We start from the raw sequence: 27,747 nt of genomic DNA, 5'->3' as shown, positions 1-27,747 counted from the left end.
ATTAGATTTTTCTCTCAGCTTAGCCGTGTATTTTTATGTATATTATACAGTATCCTGATCCTGAAACACGATTCGATTAATTCCCGTGATGTTGTCTGCCTTGTAAAAGTGGGTTGGGCTGTTGGACTGTTTGGTGTTTCTGTTTACTTTCAATAGTAGTGTCAGTTACTTACGTTTTGTTATATTATTAAACACATATTATTTTGTTTCTCTACAAAAATGAAACACAATTTAAGATATACTGCGTTCACTGTATGCCTGGTATCATGCATTTTAATATCGACTAGTAAGTATGAAATCGTTATTATGAACAATTTCAATTACTGTTAGGCCTATGTTATGTCGATTTTTATGGCTGAATTCTTCAAGGATAATATAGGCCTAGGTGTTTTTATGCAAGATTACCTTGCATTACAAGTTTTGTCCAATTTTCTGGGGTTTTAGCGAATTTCCCTATAGGGAAGTAGCTGTTGCCGTAGGTCTCATGGTAAGACTTACATAGGCCCGGGGACCGATTTAATTTTCCATTTTTATGTCCCCACAGGCCAAAAACACCATTGTTCAACTTTATATATATATATATAAGTTATATATTTATGGAAAGTAAATAAAAGAAAGGTCTTCTTAACACTTAAAACATATATTTATGCTTATACTGTTACTCACAAGACGGTAAATGTACAAAAAAGATGGTAAGTGGTAAGTATAGATATATATGTGTGTGTGTCCATCCAGACGATAACTTGAGTAATTTTTGTCAGATTTTGACAAAATGGTTTGAAGGTGTAAGGCGGGATAAACTTGAATGAGATCGCGAAGCAGCATGATCGGACTATGGGAACGGGGTTCAAAGGGGGCTTTTATGGGGTGAAAATTGGGTTTTCTCATTTTTAACCCTTAACCCTCCGAGTGTCACGTGTTTTGGCCTTAATGTCAGCCTATTTTTTGCTCATTTGCAAGGTTTTATTAAAACTGATCTGAGAAGCTTAAAAACAATGTTAATTATACTGTTCTATATACCATTTTGTTTGGAAAATCTTGGGCTTCAATATTATATATAAAACATAAGGAAGATTTAAAAAAAAAAAATTTTTTTAGGTAAAAAAATGTATAATTTCGAAAATTTTCAAAAAAAATAAGTTTGCGCTCAATGAAATTGTATAAATTATAGGCCTATAAATATTTGAAAATAGCCACTTTGTTCTAAATTTTATGAGGATTACAAATCTATAATAATATAAGGAAGTAGATTTGCAAATAAAAAAGTTATGGGCAAAAAACAGATTTCAGTACATAGCGTTTAGCTAAGAATGCATAGCCCAACCATAGCTAGGAATCTGGCTGATAATTTACATCAATATTACTACCTACTTCTTCAGGATCATCAACCAGCACTTCAAAACCACTTAAATCTTCTTATAATGCACCACGTATATCACTACTTTTGATTTTTAACACTAAAACAATGATAAACGTAATAAAACACATCAGTCATCGGTCCGAGGGTAACCTAGCTGTTTACAAATACACGCACGTCAGCTCAGTCAGCTGTCTGTTACAATATTTTCGGAACTAAAATGAATAGTGCTTAGAGACAGACCTCTGCAGAAAGCTTAGAATATTACGGACAGAACGATACCTAACTCAATCCAGTACAGTCCGATTCAGTTAGTCATAGAGCCTTTGCCGTAAACAGTGTTCGCGAGTCGCTGCAGCGACGCACGACACTATACAAAGTGCGTTACGCGTCGCTGCAGCGACGCATGACACTCGGAGGGTTAAAACACAAAATTTATCAATTTTTCTTTTCACACCTTTTTAAAGAGCTTAAAAAAACAAATGGTATTTATTGCGACGAATGTGACCATGGGAACCTATATAGATTTATATATCACTAGAAACTAGCAATCGCTGCCTTGATTTTAATTAGCAGCTCTCTCACAATCTTCTGTCCACTGGGAACGTCCTTTTTTTCCTTTTAAGGCGTTGGTAAATTGGATACATAGTGGTTGATACATTAGGAATAAACTTTGAATAGGCCTAATATGGAACATAGCCAATGAATGTTATGACCTTATCTAAATTGGTAGGACTAGGGGTATTAAAAATAGCTTTCGCTCTCTTCAGGCTCTTTTGAATTCCTTGCTTGCTGATTTTGTGACCAAGATATGTTATTTCCTCTTTAAAATATCTACTTTTGTCTTTGTTGGCATGCAAACTGAACTTTTTCTAGACGAGACAAACAAGTAAGCAACCTTTTGGAACCCCAAATTATAATGTCATTGAAATAAGCAAGGGTGTATTCAAGTCCTTGTAGCACTGTGTCAATGAACTTGGCAAATTCGCTTGGGGCCGTTTTAATGCCAAAAGATAACATTTTCATTAGATAGGTTCCTCGAGAGTAGATAATGTCTGAAAGTTTCATTACAATCTGTCGAGCAGTTTCGGAGTCCATAAAGGACAAACAAACAAACAAACATACATTGGATTTTATATATATAGATTTCATCTATGACTGGTAGGCTATAGTAGCTAGGCTATATCTTGTCTCTTCAAGCTGTGAATTAATAGTACTCTTATATTCAAAGCATAGCCTCACTTTCCCGTCTGGCTTTGGAACGACGACTAGAGGACTTCCCATTGTGTGTTGTCCATTTTTTCAATAATTTTTAGATTTTCCAACCGATCTAATTCAGCTTCAACCTCATCTAGAAGTGCAAGGAACTATCCTTGGCTTTAAAAATACTGGACAAGCATTATCTTTAGGAGTTAAATTGCAGACATATGGAGCCTCACCAATCTTTTCCTCGAATAGTTCTGAATATTTGTTCTTCCGTTTTAAGCTTAGAACAATCTAAAGCGGTACATTTATGAATGGATAGTTCAGAATCGAGGGGAATTTTCTGAATTCGCAAACTTGTGAATGAGGGAAAGATTTAACAATAGCCTATTGTGGATTAAAATCATTGACTAAAGAAACACTTCTTAAGTGAATAATTAGTCAATAATATTTTCTTTAAAGAGAATGTCGTCTCACTACGGGGATATATATGGGCTTCATGCCCACTTGCACCTAGTCCTTATTTCATGTTAGGATGGGAGGTCATAATGAACCGAGTTGTTAGTTTATGTTATCTCCAGACTTTTTTGTCTAATTAAAACCCTGGGTAAGACACTGCAAAATACTATTTAATAAATGCTTGCCTTTTGAAGTAGTGATACCGAAAAAACACATTACAGTTACTCAGTAGGCTACTCAACCCCCTTTCTAATTATGTATCTCAATACAAAGGCCTACCTACTGTAACTTACTCTTTACTTAGCATTGCCCAGCCAGCCCTTAGCTCACCCATTGCATAATTTTAATATAGGCCTTAGTGTAGAAATATTTTGTTGAATTTTATACTACTGTAGGTTGTAATTTTGTAAACTTGCCAATTAATTGATTCCAGACAGGCTCAAATCTCATGTTGTGATTTCTTTGCAGGCGATGCAGTTCGTTGTTATCAGTGTTCTTCTCATCAAGATCCCAAGGGAGAGGACAACTGCGGCGCATACGAGAAGTTTCAGAAGGACCGGCACATAGCTGTGGATTGTAATAGTGACGAAACTGTTGCTCCAGGGTCCTTTTGCATGAAGATAACGCAACAAGGCCCCCGAGGATTTATTTGTAAGTATACTGATGCTTAACCAATGCGATTTTATCAAGTAGCCCCTAAACTAGGCCTATAAGACACTGTCTCTATCAAATTTGTTAAAACTCTTAGCCTTGTTCAAACTCAAAAAATGCATGGATACTACTACTAGATTTCCCAACAATTTAAAATATAAGTTATTTGTTATGGCCTTTATTGAGCATATTAGTCCGTTTCTTCTGGTGTTCATGCATATTTTCACAGCTCAACTTTTTTATAAGTAGGTATTATTTTTCTTTTGTCTTCTAAGTTAGGCACATTCACTCCCTTCCCACTCTTTGTTGACTTTAGTTTTTAAAACTTTTTCCCTGATTGTTTCCCCTCAGGAACGTCGAATTGTATGAATGGAATTTAATCTCGGTTTCTGTGCTTGTTATAGAATCAACAGTTCATCCATGATGATAAATGGATGATGGTAAAGTGATGGTGGATAATGGAAACCTAACCTAAAATGCCCATGAAATAACTAACATTGACATGCTTTAGTACAGGTTTAGGTAATAATAAAATATTTTAAATGCAGTGTACATATGGTTTTACCTTTGTTTCACACATATTCACACCTATTTAAAAAAAAAAATATTAGAGAGACTATGTATAGATAGGCTTGGCAAAAATTAAAACCCACGGAAAGTAATTGAATGAACTCATTGGTGGTAATTGGTGACTCGTGAAGTAAACAACCGTAACTCTATAGTCTGCCTGCATGATGGGCATCCTGTCATGTTGAATAACTTGGCTGTTGCTTGTTTATTTTTTCATTTAGATTTTTTTGGGCCCGTCTCATATGCAGTGTGGTTAATCCACTTTTGAACAATCGTGAGTCTATTGTTCCTTCTCTATATAACAAAATTTGCTAACTATGGGATGAGATGCACCTCATTGAGATTTCATAATTAGAAAGGGAGTTGAGTAATTATTTATAGTGTTTTATCAGTGTCACTTTTCAAAAGTAGGCTAGGCCTAAGTTAGATATCGAAACATTAATAATGTAGTATAAAATTTTGTGCTAAATTTCACCATGATAGTTTGATGTTCTAATTTAATTTTGCTCCAGAGAAGAACCTAGTTACTGAACACAGTAGCTTAGTGTTACCGTCTGTGGCTAATAAGTCAACATTACTGGTTCAACACCAAACACATTCTATCACTACAGTCACTCTTGGCTTGTCCACGTACCACACTACTTATACTGTAATGGCTATTCTGTGTTTTTGTATCATCACATGGACAACTTTCAAATTCTTATTCATAACGATGGTCACTTTTTATTATGTATTCATTACAATTATTATTTTAATTTTATTAGCGACCAAAATTTGTGCTATGTAGCAGCTAGTTTTTTGTGCTCTTGACTTATAACTATACTACTATTGTAGGCCCTACTGACTACCTCTACCGTTTCCACATCTGCCTAAAGTACAAGTCTTGAGGGCCGTTCTTAGGTTTCTTCATGCATGTTTGTCCTAAGAATGTATAAAAAACATAATGGAAAGAGCTTTTGACAAAAACTTCTGGAAGATTGAACCAGCAATGGTGACTGAAGGTGGACCCTAGTCAACGAAATTCTGAGGTTTCTGGTTTGCTAAAAATGTTCATCATTCATGACAATGGCTGAAAGTGAACTATAATTCATAATATTGTTCTGTACTGGATTGAAAATGAAATTGAGGCGGTTTTGAATGATCATTCTTAAATGTTTCTTTCCAGGGGATGGTCGGTGGAGACAGGTGATCCGACGATGCGCTTCAGTGGCTGACACTGGAGTTACAGGTGTCTGCAACTGGGGTGTTTATGAAAACGGAATCTATTGGGAAGAATGTTACTGTGCGGAGGATGGTTGTAACGGGTCAACCACAGTTTCTGGCAACATAGCCAGTATCGCCACTCTGACAGCACTCAGTGCCTTCATGTACTGTAGGTTTTTTATATAGTTCAACATCGTACCTTTTAAGGCAAGTCTTAATTTTTTGAATAGGTAGGCTATATTTGAGTCAAACATGTTAATTAGTCGGATTAACTTTTGCCAAATGTATCTGCTACCCAAAAATAAAATAGGATCATTAGTTTTATTGTGTGTATATTATTTACAAAAGTAATTCTGTTTTATTAGTATGTGCCTTCTTGATTTATTTGCTTATAAATAGGCATAGGCAAAGTGAATGATTGAAACTCTAAGAGAAACTAATGTATTTATAATTTTACACAATGCATTTCATTTCTTGTTTACACTTCTGAGAATTTGGATTTAGATCTGAAACGGTTAGTGATCTGTTACCACTCAAAATATTCTAGATAATATCTGAATCAAGCAGATATTGCAGTACTGCTGCAGTCTGTTACATATTCACAAGCAAGCTCCTAGGGCTCTAAATGTCAAATGTGTGATTTGTAAAACTTGTATTTATGTAATTATGTTTCCATAGAGTATTATGGGTTATGCTCTTACACTATCATTAAACTGCATTATGGGCATGTTAAATTTAATCATTAGTTCTATTTAACCTCACAATGTATTGGTTTACATTATGTTTTAATTGACTCACATTTTAGCAGTGTTTATCTAAATATTGTATTGTTTTGTTATTTTTGTGAATCCCTTTTGTAAACATTTATTCTCTCATGACCTCTTGTAAATACCACTGGTGTAAAAAAATTGTGAATTTGTTATAATTTTTGTATAGTAGTACAAACTGAGTACAATTTGTTTTTAATTCAAACAGAAATATTATCTTTAAATCTTATATTTAGAACAATAGGCCCTAATAAGTTATATTTTTATAGTGTTTTAAAATGGTAATATATTTCAAAAATACAGTGTTTTATTAAGTGTTTATGATTAGCTGATAAGTTGGACTTATAAGACAGTATAATTTAATAATTGTCTAAGATTTTATATGAAGATCAACTCCGGTTGAGAAAGAAAAAAATTATAAAATTAACGGGCTAGTTGTGAATAACCTTAACTCGTCTTAATTCAAGTTGATTGGTACAATTTGAATGAGCAAGTAAATTAAGCTGTTTTGTATTTTCATCCTCATATTTTCTAATGCATAATATGTGCCACGTATCAATTTATGTATTAAATAGCAAATTCTGATTTATGTTCATCAGAATTCCCAAACCATTGAAATATTGTTGTTAACTATTATAACATGCTATTATTTATCATCAAGTCGCACATTAATTATTTAATTTGCTGTAGGTTCAAATTAGTATTATTAAACAAATACACATAATTTTAAATGTGTAAGTGTTCCTTTGTGTACCAATTAGTGAATACATCTTATTTTTGTAAATTAGTGTTTTGTTATATTTGTTACATGCACAGACCTACATATGGAAATGTATATACATTGGAAAAGAAAATGCATAGTATAATAGTATTGCTCCTGAAATAATTTGTATTTTTTTATATTTGCTTTCTTTATATATTTTCTTAAGTTTTTATTAATAATATTTTATGTATTTTTTTACTAAACAGTATTGCTGGTATTTTTTTCTATTAAATGTTGTTTTCCTGTCTTTCTTTTACAAACAAAGAAACAGGCAGACTTTTTACCTCCGAATTAGATTTTTTTTAAATGGTTTTCCTTGGTTGTGTATATGGTTCTAACATATAAATTAAATATTTAGCTTTTTTCCTTGTTAAGAAGATGTGTCTTAAATTTAAGTATTCCGTCCATTCTTGTGAATAAAACAGTGTTTTGTAAGTTATATTAAATTGTTTTCTCAAAATATTTTCATTATTCCACAATTGAAATTTTGATAAATGTATTTTTAATCAATATGTTTTGTCTTTGATTATTTTTTAAACCAAGTGCACTTACCTATATTACAACAAGTGTACTAAAATTTAAGTGTCCGTCCATTCATGTAAATTAAATTGTATTTTGTATATTTATATTAATTAAATGTTTAAATTATTTTACAAAATAGTGTTGTTCTTTTTCCAAATGGTCTCTGAGATATTAAACTAATACTTACTTAATCATTATAATACCATAATACTGGTATTAAAATAGCCAGAGTCAACTTGTTAACTGGGTTTTGTGGTTCGAAACAATAAAGAAAATAACTTTTGACATTTTATTATAAAAGAATTGTTAAATAAATAAAATATGACTAACAACAGAGTGAAAATGTATTTTCCTTAAGACTAAATTAGACCCTGTAACCTATGACTAAAAACAAGAAAACTCACTCTCACTTTGACACCTTAGGAAAACAAATCTGAAACCATCAAAAGCCTAAACCAAAATGGATGTAGATACATTTAATTTCAAGACCACTCATAATGTGTGAAAAGTAAATAAACTGATTTTATCAAATCAAATATACAATAGGTACCCAACTAGTTACTTCAGATTTATTCAGATAACAGGGTTTGGATTCTTTGTTTCTGTGGTTAATGACAAAAGCAATGTGTGTACATGCAAGTCCTCAAGTCAAATGCCAATCAATGTCAAATGCAGCCATCCGAACCATTTAAAGACAAAAATGCATCTAAATGAGAGGGAGTTTCCTATGTTATTATTTTAGTTTTAGAAAAGAGAGGCCTTTTTGATCAGGCCTCAAAAGTAAACAAATTTATCACAGTTAACTCGTCAAGTTAAGATATTTTGATTTTTACAACAAAATTGTCGATATCAGAAAAAAATTGATTTGAAGTGGATTTTAACTTAATTCATATCCGTACAATACATTATATTGTGACTGTGTGATTTTACTTAGGCAAATTATAAGTAAAAGCCTGATGAAGATAAGGGTTGTTTTTGACACCTCCGCCTTGGTAAGGGTAGGGCATTGTCAGATAGGTTCTGGAGCATTTCCGCTTTTTGCAGTAAACAATCAGAAGAGTTGTAACCAAGATCAGAAAGACAATTGCAGCTGCAATTGCTGTAACAAACATTTACAATTATGTGGTATGGTGTGTGTTATTATTATTTTTGTTGTATCAATAAATTTTACTAATACTCATAAGTTTATGAAATTATAGCATTACAGTTAGTGTAAGAATTTGTAAAGATTTATGGTAAATATCATCAATCATTTTGATAGTAGCTTGTTTTTTACTCAGAAGTGTTATTCATTATTAAGTATTGTAAAGAAGGGTTGTACAATAAAGGGTGACTGAGAAAATAAAAAAAAAAAAAAATAAAAAAACTACATTTATAATTCTAATACAATTGTTATGGAGAGAAGCCAAACTGTTGTACAAAAGTTTGCTTGTATGTTATTTTTATATAGCTTGTTTCGATCAAATTCAGCAAATTTATTAAATAATAAGCTAATTCACCTTTATTACGTCTTGTGACTCCTTTACCTCCACTAGGGTGGATTACAATCCTTACGGCGAAAATGTCGCCTTCTTCAGACCCTTCTCAAGAATATTAACTACTGTAATTATCACTCATATTGAGGTCGTCAAAACGTTTATCACGAACAAACAAAGGAACATTGTTTAAACAGAACAGGGCAGTCCGTACGTGTCAATCATGTAGTGCACATCTGAGGCCACAGTCGTAGTTAAATTTTTTAATTTTATGTTCTATTTAAACAGTCTTTGTTCGTAATAAATATTTTGACAACCTCGATATGAGTGATAATTAGTTGATATTTTTGACGAGGATCTGAAGAAATCCACTCTAGAGGAGGTACATGAGTAACAGGACGTAATTAAGGTAAATTATTTATATGCTAAGTGACTCGCGACTACACAAAAATGAAATTTATTAACTATACACTTTACTACTGACATTTCCCCCATCCAAAAAAAACGAAAACTTTTTTTCTTCCCTGTCCAGTCTTTATTTAATTCAGTAGTAAACATAGTGAATAAACAGTACTGTACATTACATTAGAAACAATTACGGTGCGTATATGAATAAATAGGTATAGTAAACAATAAAGAACTACTGTACTGTGTATAGAGTACAGCAATGAGGCGTTTGGATTACGGGGATTTGGATTAAAGCAGTTCTACTGTACTGTTTGAACCTAATTATTTAAATAGGTAATTCATCTGGCATATTTAAGGAACTATTTTTATTTTAGTAAAAATCCAATTGGATAAATGAAAAGGTCTGCAGGTTTGCTACAGTGGGGGTATTTACCTAATTATTTACGCCAGCATTACCTAATTATTAGTGAAGCTGGGACTCCTCTATTTAGCTCCGACTTCCAAATAAACATAGAGCACACACTTGAAAGTGTTAAGTTAGAATATTGTAACTGTTTGAGTGTTTGTGTTACTCACCAAAAAGCCAGAGATAATTTACTGTCATTTCCTCAACCAGTTGGCACTCCTGAACCCAGTCGTCAGGCAGCAGAGGGTGTACCAGCCCGATAAACTGGTCTAGAGGACACAGAGTGCTGCAGGTCTTGATAGGTAACAGCTGGGGCTCACTGACTGTGCTGTTACGGTAGACCAACTGGGAAAATAAAATACCAAAAGCTCAATAACTTAAACAAAATATATTGCTGTACGTCCTATATTAATTATAGATGATTATGAAAGAGTAAACTTTATATTAACATTACATTTAACGAGTACCTAAGTTTGCTGCTACAAGGAAACTATTAATGTGGGTTTTTTTGTAAAATATTAATAGCTTAGTATACAATAAAAAAATTTTGCAAAATTTGATCAAAATATATCAATAAACATGCAAACTTCAAAATTTTACAATATTTTCCTTAAGAATAACTTGGGAATTTTAAATTTACTCTTTTTGAATTTTCTCCATTATCAATAACCGTACAAAAATACTTTGATACAGTAAATCATTTGTTTTTTTTTTTAAGCTCTTTAAAAAGGACTAGAGAGAAATTGGGAAATTTTGTGTTATGAAGGTCAAAAATGAGAAAAGCCATTTTTTACCCCATAAAACCCTGTTCCCATGGTCCGATCATGCTCGTTCGCAAACCCATTCAAGTTTATCCCGCCTTACACCTTTAAACCTAATTTCATCAAAATCAGACAAAAATTACTCAAGTTATCGCGTTCACGGACGTATATCTGTGTATTCATTACGCAAGACAATTTTTTGCGAAAAGATGGCAGGAAAAATAGTGAAATTCCCAACATTTTAACACAAAATTATATATAACGTAAAATGTTCTCCATAAGAATAGCATTAGAAGCCATTCACTGCTGATTTTTATTTACTTCAATACAGCTGATCGTGATTTATCATTAAGCCAGTAAGCAATATTACATATGGATTACTCATTTGCCAATCAATTCTATGTACTGTATCTGTATGCTATATAAAACCAGGGATAACGTTAAATCAAAAGAAGTGAACTAAGAATGGCTGAATAAACTTATAAATTACTTAATAAAAAAATCTATTAGTAAATAAAAAGAAAACAAACCTAATGCCATTTTCAACCAAACAATCAAAAGTCAAATTTGAGCCAAACATTTTCTTAAAATCAGATAGAATAGATCAAGTGGGCCTAACTAAAGTTCTTGGTTTAATCATTGATGAAAATCTCTGATAGGAAAGATCACATCAACAACCTGTAAACAAATTATCTTCTGGTATCTATGCTCTGAGATAGATAACCAGAGTCTGTGATTTGGAAACTTAAAAAATTATTTATTATTCATTAGTTCAATCCCACATTTCATACTGAATCACAGTCTATGGTGGAACAACAAAAACAAATCTTGATAAAGTACTTAAACAGCAAAAAAGAGCAATTCACACAGTTATGAAATTATGGAAAACCATCTCAGTGAAGAATATTTTTCATAAATTGAAAATTTTAACTTTGTATAATTTATATATTCTTTAAACCATCATCTTTTTGAAACAAATGGAACTAATAACATCCTCCAATTCCAGGCATAACTACAATACTAGGTTAAAAATTAGATTGTCTCAGCATAAATTAGAATATTATACAAAGAAAACCACTTATGCAGGATTTAAATTGTTACAATATTTACCAATAAGCATCCGGCAGGAGAGAAATTTCAAAAAATTCAAAAAAACTTTAAAAAGATGTTTTAATAAAAAATCCTTTTTATTCATTACAAGAATTTGTAGATAAAAAAAATATTTTATTTGAATTTCCATTTACTTTTCTTAATGGACATTTGCGTAGATTTATGTTTTAATGTATATGATTTATATATAGATTTTGACTCTATTCAGATACATATATGTTTTATATATGTTATATATTGAATAAAGACAATTTGAATCTTGAATCTTGGGAGACTTAACATTGATTTTAAAGGGCCAATACTATCTGTGACAAGGAATAAATATATACCGACATTTAAGTTGTGGCGACTTCGCGAACGCGAGCCGTATATAAAATGTGTAAATAGTTCTTCTTGTCTTCCTGATGATGCCACACACTGTGGCGAAATATATTGAAGGATTTTAACATCTTTCTGCAAGAACAAAGGCTAAGGTAACAACTGTTCAATAATTAAATATTCTAGTTCTTGCCACTGGGAAATATGTAAAATAATCCTTAAAAATCTGTAACTCTGTTTCTTTACTCAACAACTAGGGTGTAAATTAATACAATGAACAATAGAAAGGTTAAAAACAATGACTGTTGTGTATTATATGTTGTTGATTTCTCATTTACATTGATGCAGTACAGTTCTGTAGTTAGGGTAAAACATATCAATTTGACATAAAATGAATATAAACTATTTTTGCTTTAGTACAGTACCCTATGTTGTGCGATTATTTTTTACCACTCACTTTATATGTAAGTTTTTCAACCAAATAAACTTTTAAGGAAGCGAATAATTTGAAAATTAAATCATAGCATGTTCCTGAAACCAAGGGCGGATGTGTTGCTTTTTTATACAACAGATTTAAAAATCAAATTTTTCTCTTCAGTGTCATTTCCATTACAAAGCACGGACATTATAAATAATAATAAGCTTTTGTGGTCTGATAAGTAAATGAATTTGAAATTGAAATGTATCAAACTATTCCTTACCGTGACAAAATATTCTTCACTCTTTTTTCGCAGTTCCACAATAACACAGGCTGAGAAAGGAGGGAAGTGAATATCAAAGACTTTGAGAGTGTTGAGGAAAGCTGAAATGGTTGCATCATGAGCGGAGTAGAACCAAACCTTCCGATCTGGTGACAAGGATCCACTGCGCTTTGCTTGGAAATGTCCCACCATCTCCTTGAGAAGGGGTCCTGGAAACCATAACACGCTGTACTAAACATCCTAATGTAGCTAATATCAGAGTTTGAATTGAAATTCAACTTTAAATACTCTGTAGCGATAAATTAGAGGCTTTTATTTTAAGAATTTTAACCCCTTTGCTCTCAGTTGGTTAGTTGCTGCTAAAGATGTGTTTTTTACATTAACAGTGCGGAAAAGGCTTAAAAAGGCTTAACACCAACTTTCCTTGCCGCTCATGTCACTTGTACCACTGGCTGTTTTTCCAGCAATCATGTTGTGGTTTCATTCTACCAGCTTGAAGTTATTTTAGTTTCAAAGTGTCTCTACTCAGCACACAGGAAAGCCAACTCTCATTTATGGACATATCTTCAATACTTAAATACAATACCAGTAATAAGCAGAATCCAAATTACCTCAATTTAGGCAATAAATCAATTAATAGCCATCATTACAAGCAGATTCAGTTTTTCAACAAACTCCCAGCCTCATTGAGAGCTTTAAATTTCACCTAATTTAAGAGAACTCTAAAAGATTTTTTCAAGACAATATTTTTTACTCCCCCAATGCTTAGAAATCAGCTACGTTATGCCTACAACTAGTTTGGCCCATTAACCTGTTTGTATTGGTTAAGAAAAAGATAAAAATAATGTTATTTTTATTTTATTTTCTCTGGGAGCTTATTACTTTGTGAGTCTGATATTGACATAGCCTATTGTACTATTATATAATTAATGGCTGCATAAACGACTATTATGACACATCAAAACGTACAACATATTGTGTGAAAATAAAGATTTGGCCAGTGCTGCTGGCCTTCCCTGTGATTGAGTGTTTTTATGTTTAGCAGTACAGACGTACTGGTACCTAACAAGGACAACCAATGTAAGCTTATCCAAGACCCCAGCCAGTACAGCTGGACAGCTGACTAGTCAAGACTATCTAAAATAGGTAGTCTTCCGGATCGTAAAAGCCAATATTTTACCATTCTAGTGCAAAAGCTTTAATATTGTGAGGACTTTGCCCTGCTGTGAATTTTTTGATTGCTTAACACATGTACAATGTGGTAGTAAAAATTATATGTTTTAAGATAATACAACAAAGTTGATTTTTTAGAAAAATATTATGAGTGCTTTAGTTTGCTTCTAATATCATTTTTCTTTAAAGAAACACACCATAAATCGTGTTTTATAAATTTATATTCAAGAAATACATTTTTATATCAATTTTCTTTTCCTCCATAAAGAGAAATAGGTAAATGTTTTAAAACTTACTCTGTTACCGGTATCCTTTTTGAGAAGACTGTATACAATTATTTATTAAATTACCATTATTATTTTGCACCAACCTATTTTAAACTTCTGAAGTTGTGTGGTCCAAGTAGGAAGGACAAAGCTGTACAACGCAGCCGTCCTGATGGGTTCTGGATAAATAGAACGGGCCCATTCTGGAATAGTCTTGTTGTATTCCTCCTAAAAACGAAAAAACAAATAAATGTACCACCTTGGTAGCTCAGTGGTTAGAATTCACTTTCTTGACTCTGCAAATAGTCACTAGTAAATAGTTGATATTTGATTGATTTTGACTATAATTTCCAATTAAGAGGACTTTAGGTTATTTTTGTTTATGATAGGTAAGGATAAATGTTGTACAGGGGATAAGTTAATTTCTCAAGAAATAGTTAGCCTTGTAATAGCCTTTTTATCTTTTTTTCTTTTAGAAAACATATTTTTGATCAAATATTTTTTTATCTTATGAGTAAATATAAAAAAAAACACTAAAATCAATACCCAACTTTGGAAATTCTCTTCAATTAAATTTACATTTGAAGAACTTATATAAAATGTTGAACTGATTTGATATTATCTTCTTCTAAAACAATCTAACCTTAAGTTACAGTTCCAACACCATTGCAAATAGTTAATTTCTCATGAAGATTTGCAATTAAGATTAAAACAACAAAGGTCATCGCTATATAAGCTTATTTTTGTCTAGTGTCTCGAACAACACAATCTTAACTGATCTGTCCTTTGAAGAAAAAAAATAGTATTTTAATCATAACTTTGCAGCTTTTTGTATCTTTATCTTACTTAGACATTTTTTCTTTTTGTGATAAAATAGTTATAGGTACTAGGTAGGCCTACGTTATCACCTAATAATACCCATTCTGAATCCAGATCTTCCAGATGATTTCTCAACAAACAATTACAAAATCCAAATAGGCTCTATCTCTTTTGTAGTCATATTATTAGTTCATTTTTTAAATTGTACCTATAAGTGTTATAAAGTATTGCTCATAAAACTATTCAATCTTAAACTCGTCTTTAAGTATTAGGTTAACTTCATTGTTTTAGGTTTCAACAAATTGTCCTTGTGTTGAACTGTCAATTTTTTCAAATGTTACATTTTCATTCGGAAGAAAATAAGCAGCCCTCAAAGTTGAAAGAAATTGTGCACCAATTTAGCCAAACTCGTAGTTTTTTTGTATTGTTTTGTATAAATGCTGCTCTATTATTGTTATAGTCAATGCTTTAAGCCACCAAATGTAACAAAACCCAACCTCTATGGAGAGTGCGTCGTAGATTTTGATCGCGCCTCCAAAGTCCCTCACTTGGTTGCCGGTGTGGTTGGACACGTAGTCATACATATCTTGGAACTTGTTCTCCAGGGCTTGAACCTCAGGAAGGTTGCGCACTCTGTCGACCTCCATGTTGTAAGCAGGACAAGGGCACGTCGCAGTGGCTGCCAGCATCTAACATCATAAAAATAAATAAATCTGTTGTTAGCTCATGAAGTAATTGTAAGAAAACATATAAGTATAACTAAAAAAATATAGAATAAGCTAATGTTATTTTTTGAAATTAAAAAGAAATAACATACATTTGGGTATTAGGAGGAGTATTTGAAAACAACGATCAACAAAATTTGATATTCACTAACACTTAAGTATGTTTTACAAGAACAAATTTGTTATATTAATTGTGGTTTTAAGGAACACCATATTTGTTTGCAAACTGTTTTTCATATGTTACTAAATTACTTCATGAGGGTGGTAATAGATAATATTATATATTCTTAACACTTTATAACAATTTGTATCTTTTAAACTATTGTTTTTGTGCTTTTTTATGAAATTAAACTAATAATTCTCAATTAATTAATTTTAATCATCACCACTTGGATCAGAGAGGCTACTATATCAATGGGTATTTTATTTACTAAACCAAGGCCACACAAAAAAAAACAGGCCGTAATGCTCGCCAAGCATGACGTCACGATAGAAGACGGCAATGACGTAATGTTTGCCATTTGTGATCAGCTGCTTGTTTTAATCTTTCCTTGGAAAATAAATAAATAAATACCTACGTCATTGCCGTCTTCTATCTTGACGTCATGCTTGACGAGCATTACGGCCTGTTATTTTTAGTGTGGTCTTGACTAAACCCAGTGGTTTTAAAAATACCCCTGGTTATGGATGTAAACATAGTATAAAAACAAAAAATCAATTCATATTGAAAATCTTAATCATCAGAGAAAACATTTAATTCACCTGACATACAATGTCAAAACTGGACAGTGATACTATTAAATAGAAATAGCCATAGAAATCCATCTATTTAGATAGAAATATTATGTTAAACAGCTTGTTTCAGGACTTAAACAGAAAAACAACAGTTGAATTGGAGGAACTAATCGCCTAATATTAATGATCTAGTAAGTAAACAATACATGCCAAACCAGCATTTCATGCTTGTTAGCAGAGAGAAGTGATAAACAGTCTCAGTGGAGGATAATAAGCATAATCATTTTTTTAACTCTACCCACTAGATTCAAGATTCAAATTCACTTTATTCAAGATACATATTTTTTGTGTACATGAGTGGCATTGCACATTTAAGTTATTGCAATTTATTATTCGGACTATTCTTTTGATCCCATCATATCTTATAATTAATTGGTTTACTGTAATAAAAGAAAATAGGATATGTGCTTGTGAAATGTTTATTCATTCTGTTAATGCATTTGTGTTTATATTCTCTGATTTTGTAAATGTTGACATGAATGTAATGTAGGAAAATTACAAATTAATTTTGTATTTACAAATATTAAACAGTTTTTTGCACGTTTTCTGCTACAATAATGTCCAAAACAATTTATGGTATTTTAAAGATTGAAAATTAACAAAATACCCATGTAGCACAGATGGTTGGGCCAACGTTGGTAAATTGTGGAGCCACACAGTTGGCCAACGGTAGAAATGTCACCTCTTTAAACTGTTTTCCAGCCAACCATTGTCCAACCGTTTTATTTCACACAAAATAATAAAGATTTAGTACGAAAAGCATAATTATTAGTTGAGTACATTGATTAAATAGTTCATAAAAACAAATTTTGAAAAAAAGCTAGAACACAATTTTTAGGCCCAGACGGGTCTCGAACCCGGGTCCTTCGACTTATGAGCCTCTTACTTTACCACTGAGCTATCTGTGATTGTTGATATAGAGAGTTTTCAAGTGGTGAAAGAGTAGCCGACAGTTGCAATGGTCGCAATACTTCAAACATTTTTGATACTACACAGTATAATATGATTCTGTTAATCTGTTAAGGCATCATAAGTAGTTATTATTATTATTATTTTTTTTTTTTGGAGTTAGAGAGGATACTGGTATTTGAATATGGATTAATTAATTACCGTTAGATTATTAATGCTATTATAATTGCCTGTTATATGATTAATTACTCTTCCCCTTAAATTGTTGCAAATAAGTTAAAGAATATTAATTTTAAAAATATTTGCATTATTATAATTATTAAAATTCATTGTTGTAGCCCCGGAACTGTAATATATCAAATATCTGGTTTTACAATACCTTTATCAGTTCCAAAAACTTTTGGAAACTTTTGGAACTGATAAAGGTATTGTAAAACCAGATATTTTATTATAATTATGTTGTGAAAGCTAGACCCAGAGAATGAAAGTCGTGTAAACTCAACTATGGACCATCGTTGGTCCAACAAAAGTATCTTTTGTTGGTCCAACGGAGTGAAAAACGGTTGGACAACGGTTGGCTTGATGTATGATACCCAGCAATGCATATTAATGTATTTCATTAACAATGAACCAATGTTGGTCCACAGTTGTAAATATTGGTTGGCCCAACTACGAGATATACAGTTGGACAACGGTTGGTTGGTTGTGGAAGCTCCAACCAACCATCGACCAACTGTCCCACAGTTGGCCAACGTTGGCCCAACCATCTGTGCTACATGGGTATAGCTTTAAAACTGTCAGTTCTGGTTGAAGGATTCAGAAATTCTTGAAAAACTAAGACATGATCATTCACTTCACTTACTTGAATGTTGTCAAATACATATATTTAATTCAATAGGTGTAGAGAGCCACTGTAAGAAATTTGACTGGACGTTTTATTTGTACTAAATTGAGCTATGTGGAGGTAGGTTGTACTATCTGGAGGTAGCACTTGTGAAACATTTGTGCCAGTTTCGACCAAGGATATAGGTTGTTTGTTATTATATTTTAATTATTTAATTTTCTTAAACTCCTCGGGGACTGGTTTGCAGTACCCTAAATGACCTGTCCATGAATGTGGCAAAAACTCAACTAATTCAGTTTTCTGCATCCAATATTAACCAAGAAATAATTGTAAATACAAACTTAACTACAATTCATTCACAACAGTCAACAAATTATTTGGGAATAGAAATCGATTTACAACTAAATTGGCAAAACACATTAAAAACCTATCAAAAAGACTACGCTCAGCAACATTTGTTCTCACAATAATTCGGGATACTACTAATCTAGAAACACAAATAGTAGTATATCACGAATATTTTTCATCGATTATGAATTATGGAATTGCTGTATGGGGCTCATCAAGCCAGGCCAAAAAAATATTTATTCTCCAAAAAAGAGCTGTAAGATTAATGGCCAGAGTCTCCCGTAGAACACATTGTACAGGTTTATTTATTAATTTTAAAATTTTAACCTATTTTAGCTCTTATATTTACAAATTGGCATTAATGGTTAAAAGTGATTTCGACACATTCATGGAATGTCAACAATCTCATCCACATAACACAAGATTCAAAAATATTATAAAACCAGTTCAACATAGGCTTAAAATCTTTCATTTATCCCCTCAGTATATGGGGCCAAAAATTTACAATAAATTACCTGCTGGGATTAAAAACATTGCCTCATTTTCTAAATTTAAACTATCTTCAAAAAAATTCCTTTTGGAGAGGGCATTTTACTTGTTAGAAGAATATCTGGAAGATGAGTATATTTGAAAGATATTACTTCTCCCATAGGTTTGTAGCTTATTGTTTGCTTTATTTATTTTGTAAGCTATTTTATTATTTAAAATGTAGTATAGTATTAGACTTTGTGACAAATCACCTGTCAAGATAATTGATGTAATGTGATGATGTTTAATAAATAAATAAATTAATTAATTAATAAGTATAATAGAGTACAAATTGTATGCACTTCTGTTGATTTTTTTAAGAATTTCCCACCTTGCTGTGAAAAACTATCTCATAATTTAGTTCAACAAATTTTTCATAAAATCAGAAAATATGTTTTATAAGGTGTATGAAACTGTCCATACATAATTAAAATATATTACCTTATTGAAACCACAGGTTTGTTAAAGATATATAACTTGACTTTGGTACTAAGTCCAGGTCACCAATGGGTTGACTATAAGATGATTCAAATGTTTAATACTGTTATATGTTCGAAATACTGTTAGCAGCTTAAATAAAGTATCTACCGTTTCCTTCACATACTTTTTCATATACTTACACAGTCACTGGGACCAGGCACCGTATGTATAGGTACTGGTTCCCAACTATGTACAGTCTTGTTCGAGTGATATAGACCTCCCATTAGACACTCTGCACTCATCAATGTACGGTCAACGTCCGTGCTCTGAACGTAGACCTCCTCTGGATTGTAAAAGTCACTGATAAACGAGTCGTATCTACGTCGCAGCCACTGTCCCAACTCAAACTCTTGCTTTTTGCCCATCTGTTACAAAAATTTAGGGTTATACATAAGCAACTTTCAGTACTGAAAGGTTAGGTTTGGAGGAAAAGTATTGAATATTAAATGGACCTCCATAACACTTGTAAGAAGTCTTCCCTCCTAACTATTGAGGGTCTGTGAAATTAAGATTTACTTGCTTCACTTTACTCAAGAAACTGGGGAGCGAGCTGGTGTAGTGGTTAGAGCACGGGGCTTCGATCCCTGGGGGTCCCGGGTTCAAATCCCGCCAAATCACCAATGGATTTTATCTAAGTGATAATGCCGCAACCCCTAGGTCTAGACTGAAGTAATGTGAAAAACCATCCCAGGCACGTGCCTAGTGTCTTAGGACAAAAAAAAACAAAACAAAAAAAAACTTAATCCAGAAACTAGGTTGATGGTGTTCGCTACAACAATCATGAGGCATTTGAAGTTACCAAACGTTCAAGTTTAGAGAGATTTGTTTCACATGCGTCCTACTGTTGTACTGGCAAAAGGGTATAACACAGTTAAGATGGATTTTATTCTTGCTGATCAAAACATTGGATTTGCCAAAAACAATTTGTTTGTAGCCTTATGTGCATCATATCTCAAGAAAGATATTGTATCCTTATGTGAATGAATATATCTCTTTGGGAGGTATAAACACCAACACGGTTTTATTTTTAACATACCGGTACATACTTTGCAAATTTTGTTTCTCTCACAAACTAGGTACAATATGATCAATGTTGGATGAATGCTTTAGACCATTATTTTAGGCAATGGACGTATAGTAAACTCACAATTTGTGTATAATTCTCCTAAAACATTGTTCTTAAAATTCAAAAACACCACAGTTACTCACATCTGTTAGTTGAGCAACTTTGAAAGGCCAGTTTGAAGAGTCTTTATAAGGATCATTTGGGTAGAATTCCAGCGGCATTCTACTTCCATGTCGAAATAGCTGAAAGTAAAGGATCTTTTAGAAATAAAATCTCATTCATAGAATACAAATATTTAGTTACTTACTTTAGAGGGGCTTCACTAATTTTTCAAAAATAACATGTTCTAACATATAAACGTTTTTAAAAAAAGATATAAAATACCCTGCCGCAGCAAACCTGCTGAAAAAAATGAAGGATTGAAATTCCTAGTGAATTTCCATTTACCTGGTTGGATTTCTACTAAAATATCCCCTAAAAATTGTCAAATTTATTTCCTATTTAAGTAACTTAACATTAATTTAGTTGAGTAGTTAGGTATGCTGCTACAGGGAACGTATTGAGGTGCATTTTTATATTGCAATGTTGATAGCTTAGTATTAAATAAACATAGTTTAAAAACTTGGTTAAAATATATCCATAAACAAGCAAACTACAACAGTTAGAAAAACATGGGAATTTTTAATTTACATTTGTTTTTATTATCTCCGTAATTGTTGGGCATAGAACAACACTTCAACATACAAAATTATTTCTTTTTTTAACCTCTAGAATATGGTTTGGAGAGAAATGATGATATTTTGAGTTTCAAATCATTAAAATCATTAAAAAATTACATAGTGTAAAAACACAAATAAAATAAATAAAAATAAAGAAATAAAGTTATTTAATTAAAATTTTACCTACCACATGGGAGAACACAACTTGACCAAAGTTGTTGTCGAAAGTTTCCGCTGAAGCTGAGGCGAGAAGCACCACAACAATGTTGAATGAGGGAACCATCACAGAGTTTTGAGGTGATCACAAGATCACTGTGATATATATATGGCAGTGGCAGGTCGGGCCTTCCACAATACTGCGCTGTAGATCTTCAAGATAAGCATATCTGCGCTCACGGCCAGTAAATAAATAAAACTTATTATGTATACTGCAATACAAATGGATCATAAGTTCAAACAAGAAAATACTTTATCTGTTTACATTTAATTTAACAAAAATATGCTAATTTTGGAAATGTGGGAATCAATATACTGTATTTTGATTACATATTTGAAGAAATTGTGGATTTTTTTATAGAAGGCCATAAGTTAGTCATTGTAATGTCTTTGCTATATGCTACATTAAAAGTTAAAGGTTATTAGGTTGTTTGGTGTTGGTTACAGCTCTTTTTTGCAAGCTTAGAAATTTACCAACCAATGTTTTTTATTAATTAATAATTAATATTTTTATAATTTTATAGTTAATATAATTTTAATAATTAAAAAAATATATGCCGTATCAGATAAATAGTAAAAAAATGTGGTTGGGAAAGTTTTATTTTTATAATATCAGTTAACATAAGAATGATTTTTTTTACCAAAAGTCAGTATCAGAGACAATTATTGTCTCTGATACTGACTTTTGGTAAAAAAAAAAATATTTTGATCTAACACAGGCTACAAATGTGAATTTATAACATTTTTATTTTAACTTTTCTGTTTATTTTTATATAGAACCTCGATAACAAATCTCCACTGTTAAAAAGCAGCATTTTCAAATATCCAATTGATTTGATTTACCCCTCATCACACGTTATTGCAAACCTCGGTAAGATGTCAACCTTGATAACAGGTCTTATTTTATAATTCCCATAACTCTTGTTATCGAGGAGATTATACTGTATCAGTGTTTTCTGTGCAAATAGTTTTCTTTAAAAAAAAAGACTTTACTTGTAATATTTGAAACGGTTATTCGTCTCGAGACAATGAAAATCAGCCAAAGGAAGTTTATAAAGAAAAAGTTAAAATATATAAGAAAACTATCTCCTATTATTTGGAAAAATATACAATATCAAAATTTGAAGTGTATGGACTACTCATTGGTTCAAGAGGTCCTCACGATTCCTAAACAAGTTTAGCAATTTTGGAAGAAATTCAATTCGGAAAACCAAGTGCCATATTTAATATCTTTGACAGCCATAAAACTTTCTAATAACATTAAAAGAAAAAATCTTTATAACAATAATCATAACTAGGTTTAAACAAACTTGTAAAATGTTATGTCTACTATTCTTTGTTCTACAGCAGACTACCATGTGTAGTAAGATATCAATTTTTAAAATAAATTTGAATTTATATTATTCTATGGAAGGAATTTGCGTCTGTAAGCTATGAAAACGTGGTACATGGAAACTTAACAGTGTGTATTTAATACTACAGTAACCCACTTTTTTGTGACAATTTTAATTTTTTGTTTGTTTCAGGGAGTAATAAAATTTAATAGACCGTATCAGCAAACTGACACATACTTTCTCCCATAAGCTTGTAAACAACCTTCATCATAGGTAAGCAGTGGGAGTTACTATGATATTCTGTAGGGATAAATCACAAAAGTTGCAATAACTTTTGAACCGTAATTGTTACCGGTACAGCAATGAGGGGTTGCACTAGTTTTTTTTAGAATTATAAGGTCCGTCCCGTAACACATAAATTTTAATCAAAACAGGTTTTTCTCTTAAAATAGAATATTTTGTTATTTTATGGGTTTTTATGGAAAAATCCTCAATAAAAATAAAAATTAGGAAAAAACGAAAACACGCCTGGAGATATAATAGATTAGTACCTACGTACCAAATTTCATCAAATTGGACAACAAGTGTGGTCTGTTGCTCTGTAACATCGACATAAACTCACAAGGACATCACTCTGAAAAACACTATTTTGGGTTCAGGGGGGGCCCAAAACGGATATATCCACTCAAAACTCAAACTCGAAAATGTTGACGAAAACAATACTTTCTCCATATGTAGGCCTAGGGGGAGAAAGTAACATAGGTATAATTGAATAAATTATTATCCTGGAGCTCAAATGGTTTGATAATGGTCATCAAATTAGCTAACTACAAGAGGAACAGTTTTTAATTTGCAAATATTCAAAGGTAAGCAATAAGCATACATTCAACAACTATTCTTTGAAGCAGTAAATAGGCCTACCCTCAATGTAGACTGAGGAATGCTCTCACGGGTGTACCTGATCTATTTGTGGACTTGTCATTACCACAGTATCAGTACATCAGTACAGTTTACAACATAATGTGTATTGGATCAGCCTGTTAAGGATGACAAATCTACTAAGGGAGTATGTTTTATCTATGCTGTTTTTGTTACTTATGGAATGATTTCCCTTATACCTACCTACACCCCTAATAACACAGCCATTCCCAGTTTGAGACCCCTCTAAAAAACTTGCTTATTGACGGTATGAAGGGATTTCCAACCCTGACCATGTTTATAATGGTTTAAATACCTGCATTCAGTAATCCAAAATGTTGCTTGTGGCAACTATAGTTTCAATTCACAGGGAATCATCTTCAGGCCGTACAAGGTGTCGTTATTCATCTCCGTATATGAAGGTCGTCATTTAATAAATAAGTACATAGAACACACACGAAAACGCACATTGATGGACGGATATTTAACATTAAAAATACCGAGTACTCGGACACACGAGACAGGTGACGCTTACCATATTTTTTCCCAACCACATTTTTTTTACTATTTATCTGATACGGCATATATATTTTTTTAAATCAGTAATTAGATTTAATGTTGGTTGTTTTTGTTTTATGTGGCATCAACATTTTTTTATTTTGATCCAACACAGGCTACAAATGTGAATTTATAACATTTTTATTTTAACTTTTCTGTTAATTTTTATATAGAACCTCGATAACAAATCTACCCTGTTAAAAAGTAGCATTTCCAAATTTCCAATTGATTTGATTTACCCCTCATCACACGTTATTGCAAACCTCGGTAAGATGTCAACCTTGATAACAGGTCTTATTTTATAATTCCCATAACTCTTGTTATCGAGGAGATTATACTGTATCAGTGTTTTCTGTGCAAATAGTTTTCTTTTAAAAAAAAGACGTTACTTGTAATATTTGAAACGGTTATTCGTCTCGAGACAATGAAAATCAGCCAAAGGAAGTCTAAAAAGAAAAAGTTAAAATATATAAAAAAAACTATTTCCTATTATTTGGAAAAATATACAATATCAAAATTTTAAGTGTATGGACTACTCATTGGTTCAAGAGGTCCTCACGATTCCTAAACAAGTTTAGCAATTTTGGAAGAAATTCAATTTGGAAAACCAAGTACCATATTTAATATCTTTGACAGCCATAAAACTTGCTTTTAACATCAAAAGAAAAAATCTTTATACCATTAATCATAACTAGGTTTAAACAAACTTGCAAAATGTTATGTCTACTATTCTTTGTTCTACAGCAGACTACCATGTGTAGTAAGATATCAATTTTTAAAATAAATTTGAATTTATATTATTCTATGGAAGGAATTTGCGTCTGTAAGCTATAAAAACGTGGTACATGGAAACTTAACAGTGTGTATTTAATACTTTTTTGTGACAATTTTAATTTTTTGTGTTTGTATCAGGGAATAATAAAATTTAATAGACCGTATCAGCAAACTGACACATACTTTCTCCCATAAGCTTGTAAACAACCTTCATCATAGGTAAGCAGTGGGAGTGACTATGATATTCTGTAGGGATAAATCACAAAAGCTGCAATAACTTTTGAACCGTAATTGTTAGAGCAATGAGGGGTTGCACTATTTTTGTTTAGAATTATAAGGTCCGTAACACATAAATTTTAATCAAAACAGGTTTTTCTCCTAAAATAGAATATTTTGTTATTTTATGTTTTATGGAAAAATCATCATTAAAAATAAAAATTTGGAAAAAATGAAAACACGCCTGAAGATATAATAGATTAGTACCTACGTACCAAATTTCATCAAATTGGACAACAAGTGTGGTCTGTTGCTCTGTAACATCGACATAAACTCACACGGACATCACTCTGAAAAACACTATTTTGGGTTCAGAGGGGGGCCCAAAACGGATATATCCACTCAAAACTCAAACTCGAAAATGTTGACGAAAACAATACTTTCTCCATACTGTATACTATGTAGGCCTAGGGGGAGAAAGTAACATAAGTATAATTAAATAAATTATTACCCTGGAGCTCAAATGGTTTGATAATGGTCATCAAATTAGCTAACTACAAGAGGAACAGTTTTTAATTTGCACATATTCAAAGCTGTAAGCATACATTCAACAACTATTCTTTGAAGCAGTAAATACCCTCAATGTAGACTGAGGAATGCTCTCGCAGGTGTACTCGATCTATTTGTGGACTTGTCATTCCCAAAGTTTTTTTTTTTTTTGTCCTAGGACGCTAGGCATGAGCCTCGGATTGTTTTTCACATTATAACTTCAGGCTAGACCTAGGGGTTGCGGCACATTATCACTTAGATAAAATCCATTGGTGACTTGGCAGGGATCGAACCCGGGACCTCAGGGACTGAAGTCACGCGCTCTAACCACTACGCCAGCTCGCTCCCCGTCATTCCCAGAGTAGGCCTAGTACAGTTTACAACATAATGTGTATTGGATCAGCCTGTTAAGGATGACAAATCTACTAAGGAAGTATGTTTTATCTATGCTGCTTTTGTTACTTATGGAATGATTTCCCTTATACCTACACCTCTAATAACACAGTCATTCCCAGTTTGAGACCCCTCTAAAAAACCTGCTTATTGAGTATGAAGGGATTTCCAACCCTGACCATGTTTATAATGGTTTAAATTTAAATACCTGCATTCAGTAATCAAAAATGTTGCTTGTGGCAACTATAGTTTTAATTCACAGGGAATCATCATCAGGCCGTACAAGGCGTCGTTATTCATCTCCGTATATAAAGGTCGTCATTTAATAAATAAGTACATAGAACACACACGAAAACGCACATTGATAGACGGACATTTAACATTAAAAATACCGAGTACTCGGAGACACGAGACAGGTGACGCTTACCATATTTGTTGATAAGATTACTTGTGTCATGTAAATATGTTAAAATGTTTTGAAAAAAAAACTACGTAAACAAAAAGATTAAAAAGCACAGATCATGTGGTTTACTGTCAATAAATTACTCCCATGTTTTAATAGCTATTTACCTTACAAGTGTAGTAAGAGCGTTTTTACATCACGCAGGTGAATGTTGTGCAACAAGCGGAAGCGAGTTGCATAATTCCCCTAAGAGATGAAAACACGCTCTTGCGTAACGTGTAACGTACAAGATTTTACCTGACCCGACAATATACATGGGGTTACGTACGATATTTTTCATTATCCATTTCACTCATCATCTAACAGTAACGTTCTTTTACAAACAAAAGCTAGGTTAGGAAAATACTTAAAAGCATAACAATGACATTCAAGCGCACAGCTGATTTCTAGCGTTGAACGTCGTTGGCTCCATAGAGGTATACTTTTTAAGTTAAGCACTCAATGTTATTTAAATGGGTTTCATTACATCACCGAGTGAGTTTTTTCAACTTTACATCACTCGAGAAGTAAGGAAATTGTATACATCACGCTTGGGATAGGGAAGTTTAACATGGCGAGTTAGGTATATATTATTTAACCCATCCCTCATTATGTCCTAATTCATACACATTTTTTATTATAAAAGTATGGTAGAACCATTTATAATCAGTATGTGTACTGATTATTCCAAAATTCAATAATGCATTGTTCTAATTTGGAAAAGGTGAATTGAAAGAAACTTTTACAACTATTTAGCTTCTGACCCTAGGTCAACAATTAGATGACCTGCGTAGAAAACTTGACTTTGATTGCATCAGAATGTTAATGGGATCAATACTGGATCGTGTGACAAACAAATTAAGTGTGACTCTATGACTCGGAGGCCACAATCATTTGATGCTATGTACGATACTCTACATTCTTCTTCTGTAAAGTTATGTAAGATGTTTTACTTTGAAGTAATGAAATATAAACAATTTGGAGAAGGGGTTCGTCTTGAT

General features: G+C 32.2%; 2 protein-coding genes across 2 annotated transcripts in view; one reads left to right on the top strand and one right to left on the bottom strand.

The window, feature by feature from the left end:
* The first annotated feature begins 130 nt into the window (after positions 1 to 130).
* LOC128988344 (uncharacterized) lies at positions 131 to 7,824 on the top strand. Its single transcript, XM_054409548.1, has 3 exons — positions 131 to 286; positions 3,488 to 3,670; positions 5,406 to 7,824. The coding sequence occupies exons 1-3, from the start codon at positions 220 to 222 to the stop codon at positions 5,627 to 5,629; spliced, it is 474 nt and encodes a 157-aa protein (XP_054265523.1). The 5' UTR covers positions 131 to 219; the 3' UTR covers positions 5,630 to 7,824.
* The window catches only part of LOC128988438 (uncharacterized), a 50,959-nt gene continuing 30,982 nt past the window's right edge, over positions 7,771 to 27,747 (bottom strand). Inside the window, exons 10-17 of the mRNA XM_054409715.1 lie at positions 21,534 to 21,647; positions 20,771 to 20,869; positions 19,702 to 19,926; positions 15,430 to 15,621; positions 14,218 to 14,341; positions 12,675 to 12,883; positions 9,955 to 10,129; positions 7,771 to 8,594 (exon numbers count right to left, since the gene is read on the bottom strand). Of these exons, the coding sequence (XP_054265690.1) occupies positions 8,422 to 8,594; positions 9,955 to 10,129; positions 12,675 to 12,883; positions 14,218 to 14,341; positions 15,430 to 15,621; positions 19,702 to 19,926; positions 20,771 to 20,869; positions 21,534 to 21,647 (1,311 nt within the window). The 3' untranslated portion in view covers positions 7,771 to 8,421. The remainder of the gene's footprint in view (positions 8,595 to 9,954; positions 10,130 to 12,674; positions 12,884 to 14,217; positions 14,342 to 15,429; positions 15,622 to 19,701; positions 19,927 to 20,770; positions 20,870 to 21,533; positions 21,648 to 27,747) is intronic.

The sequence above is a fragment of the Macrosteles quadrilineatus genome, unplaced genomic scaffold (genome assembly GCF_028750875.1).
Source record: "Macrosteles quadrilineatus isolate MER2022 unplaced genomic scaffold, UCM_ALF_1.0 Scaffold_3__2_contigs__length_128488019, whole genome shotgun sequence".
NCBI classification, from domain to species: domain Eukaryota; kingdom Metazoa; phylum Arthropoda; class Insecta; order Hemiptera; family Cicadellidae; genus Macrosteles; species Macrosteles quadrilineatus.
Note: the sequence above shows the minus strand (reverse complement) of the source record. Positions and strands in the feature narration are given on the sequence as shown.

Excerpts from the sequence above, each read along its gene's own strand:
- LOC128988344 (XM_054409548.1), top strand. The coding sequence starts at position 220 with ATGAAACACAATTTAAGATATACTGCGTTCACTGTATGCCTGGTATCA. Across the intron at positions 287-3,487 it reads ATGCATTTTAATATCGACTA|GCGATGCAGTTCGTTGTTAT; the intron begins GTAAGTATGAAA and ends ATTTCTTTGCAG. Across the intron at positions 3,671-5,405 it reads AGGCCCCCGAGGATTTATTT|GGGATGGTCGGTGGAGACAG; the intron begins GTAAGTATACTG and ends GTTTCTTTCCAG.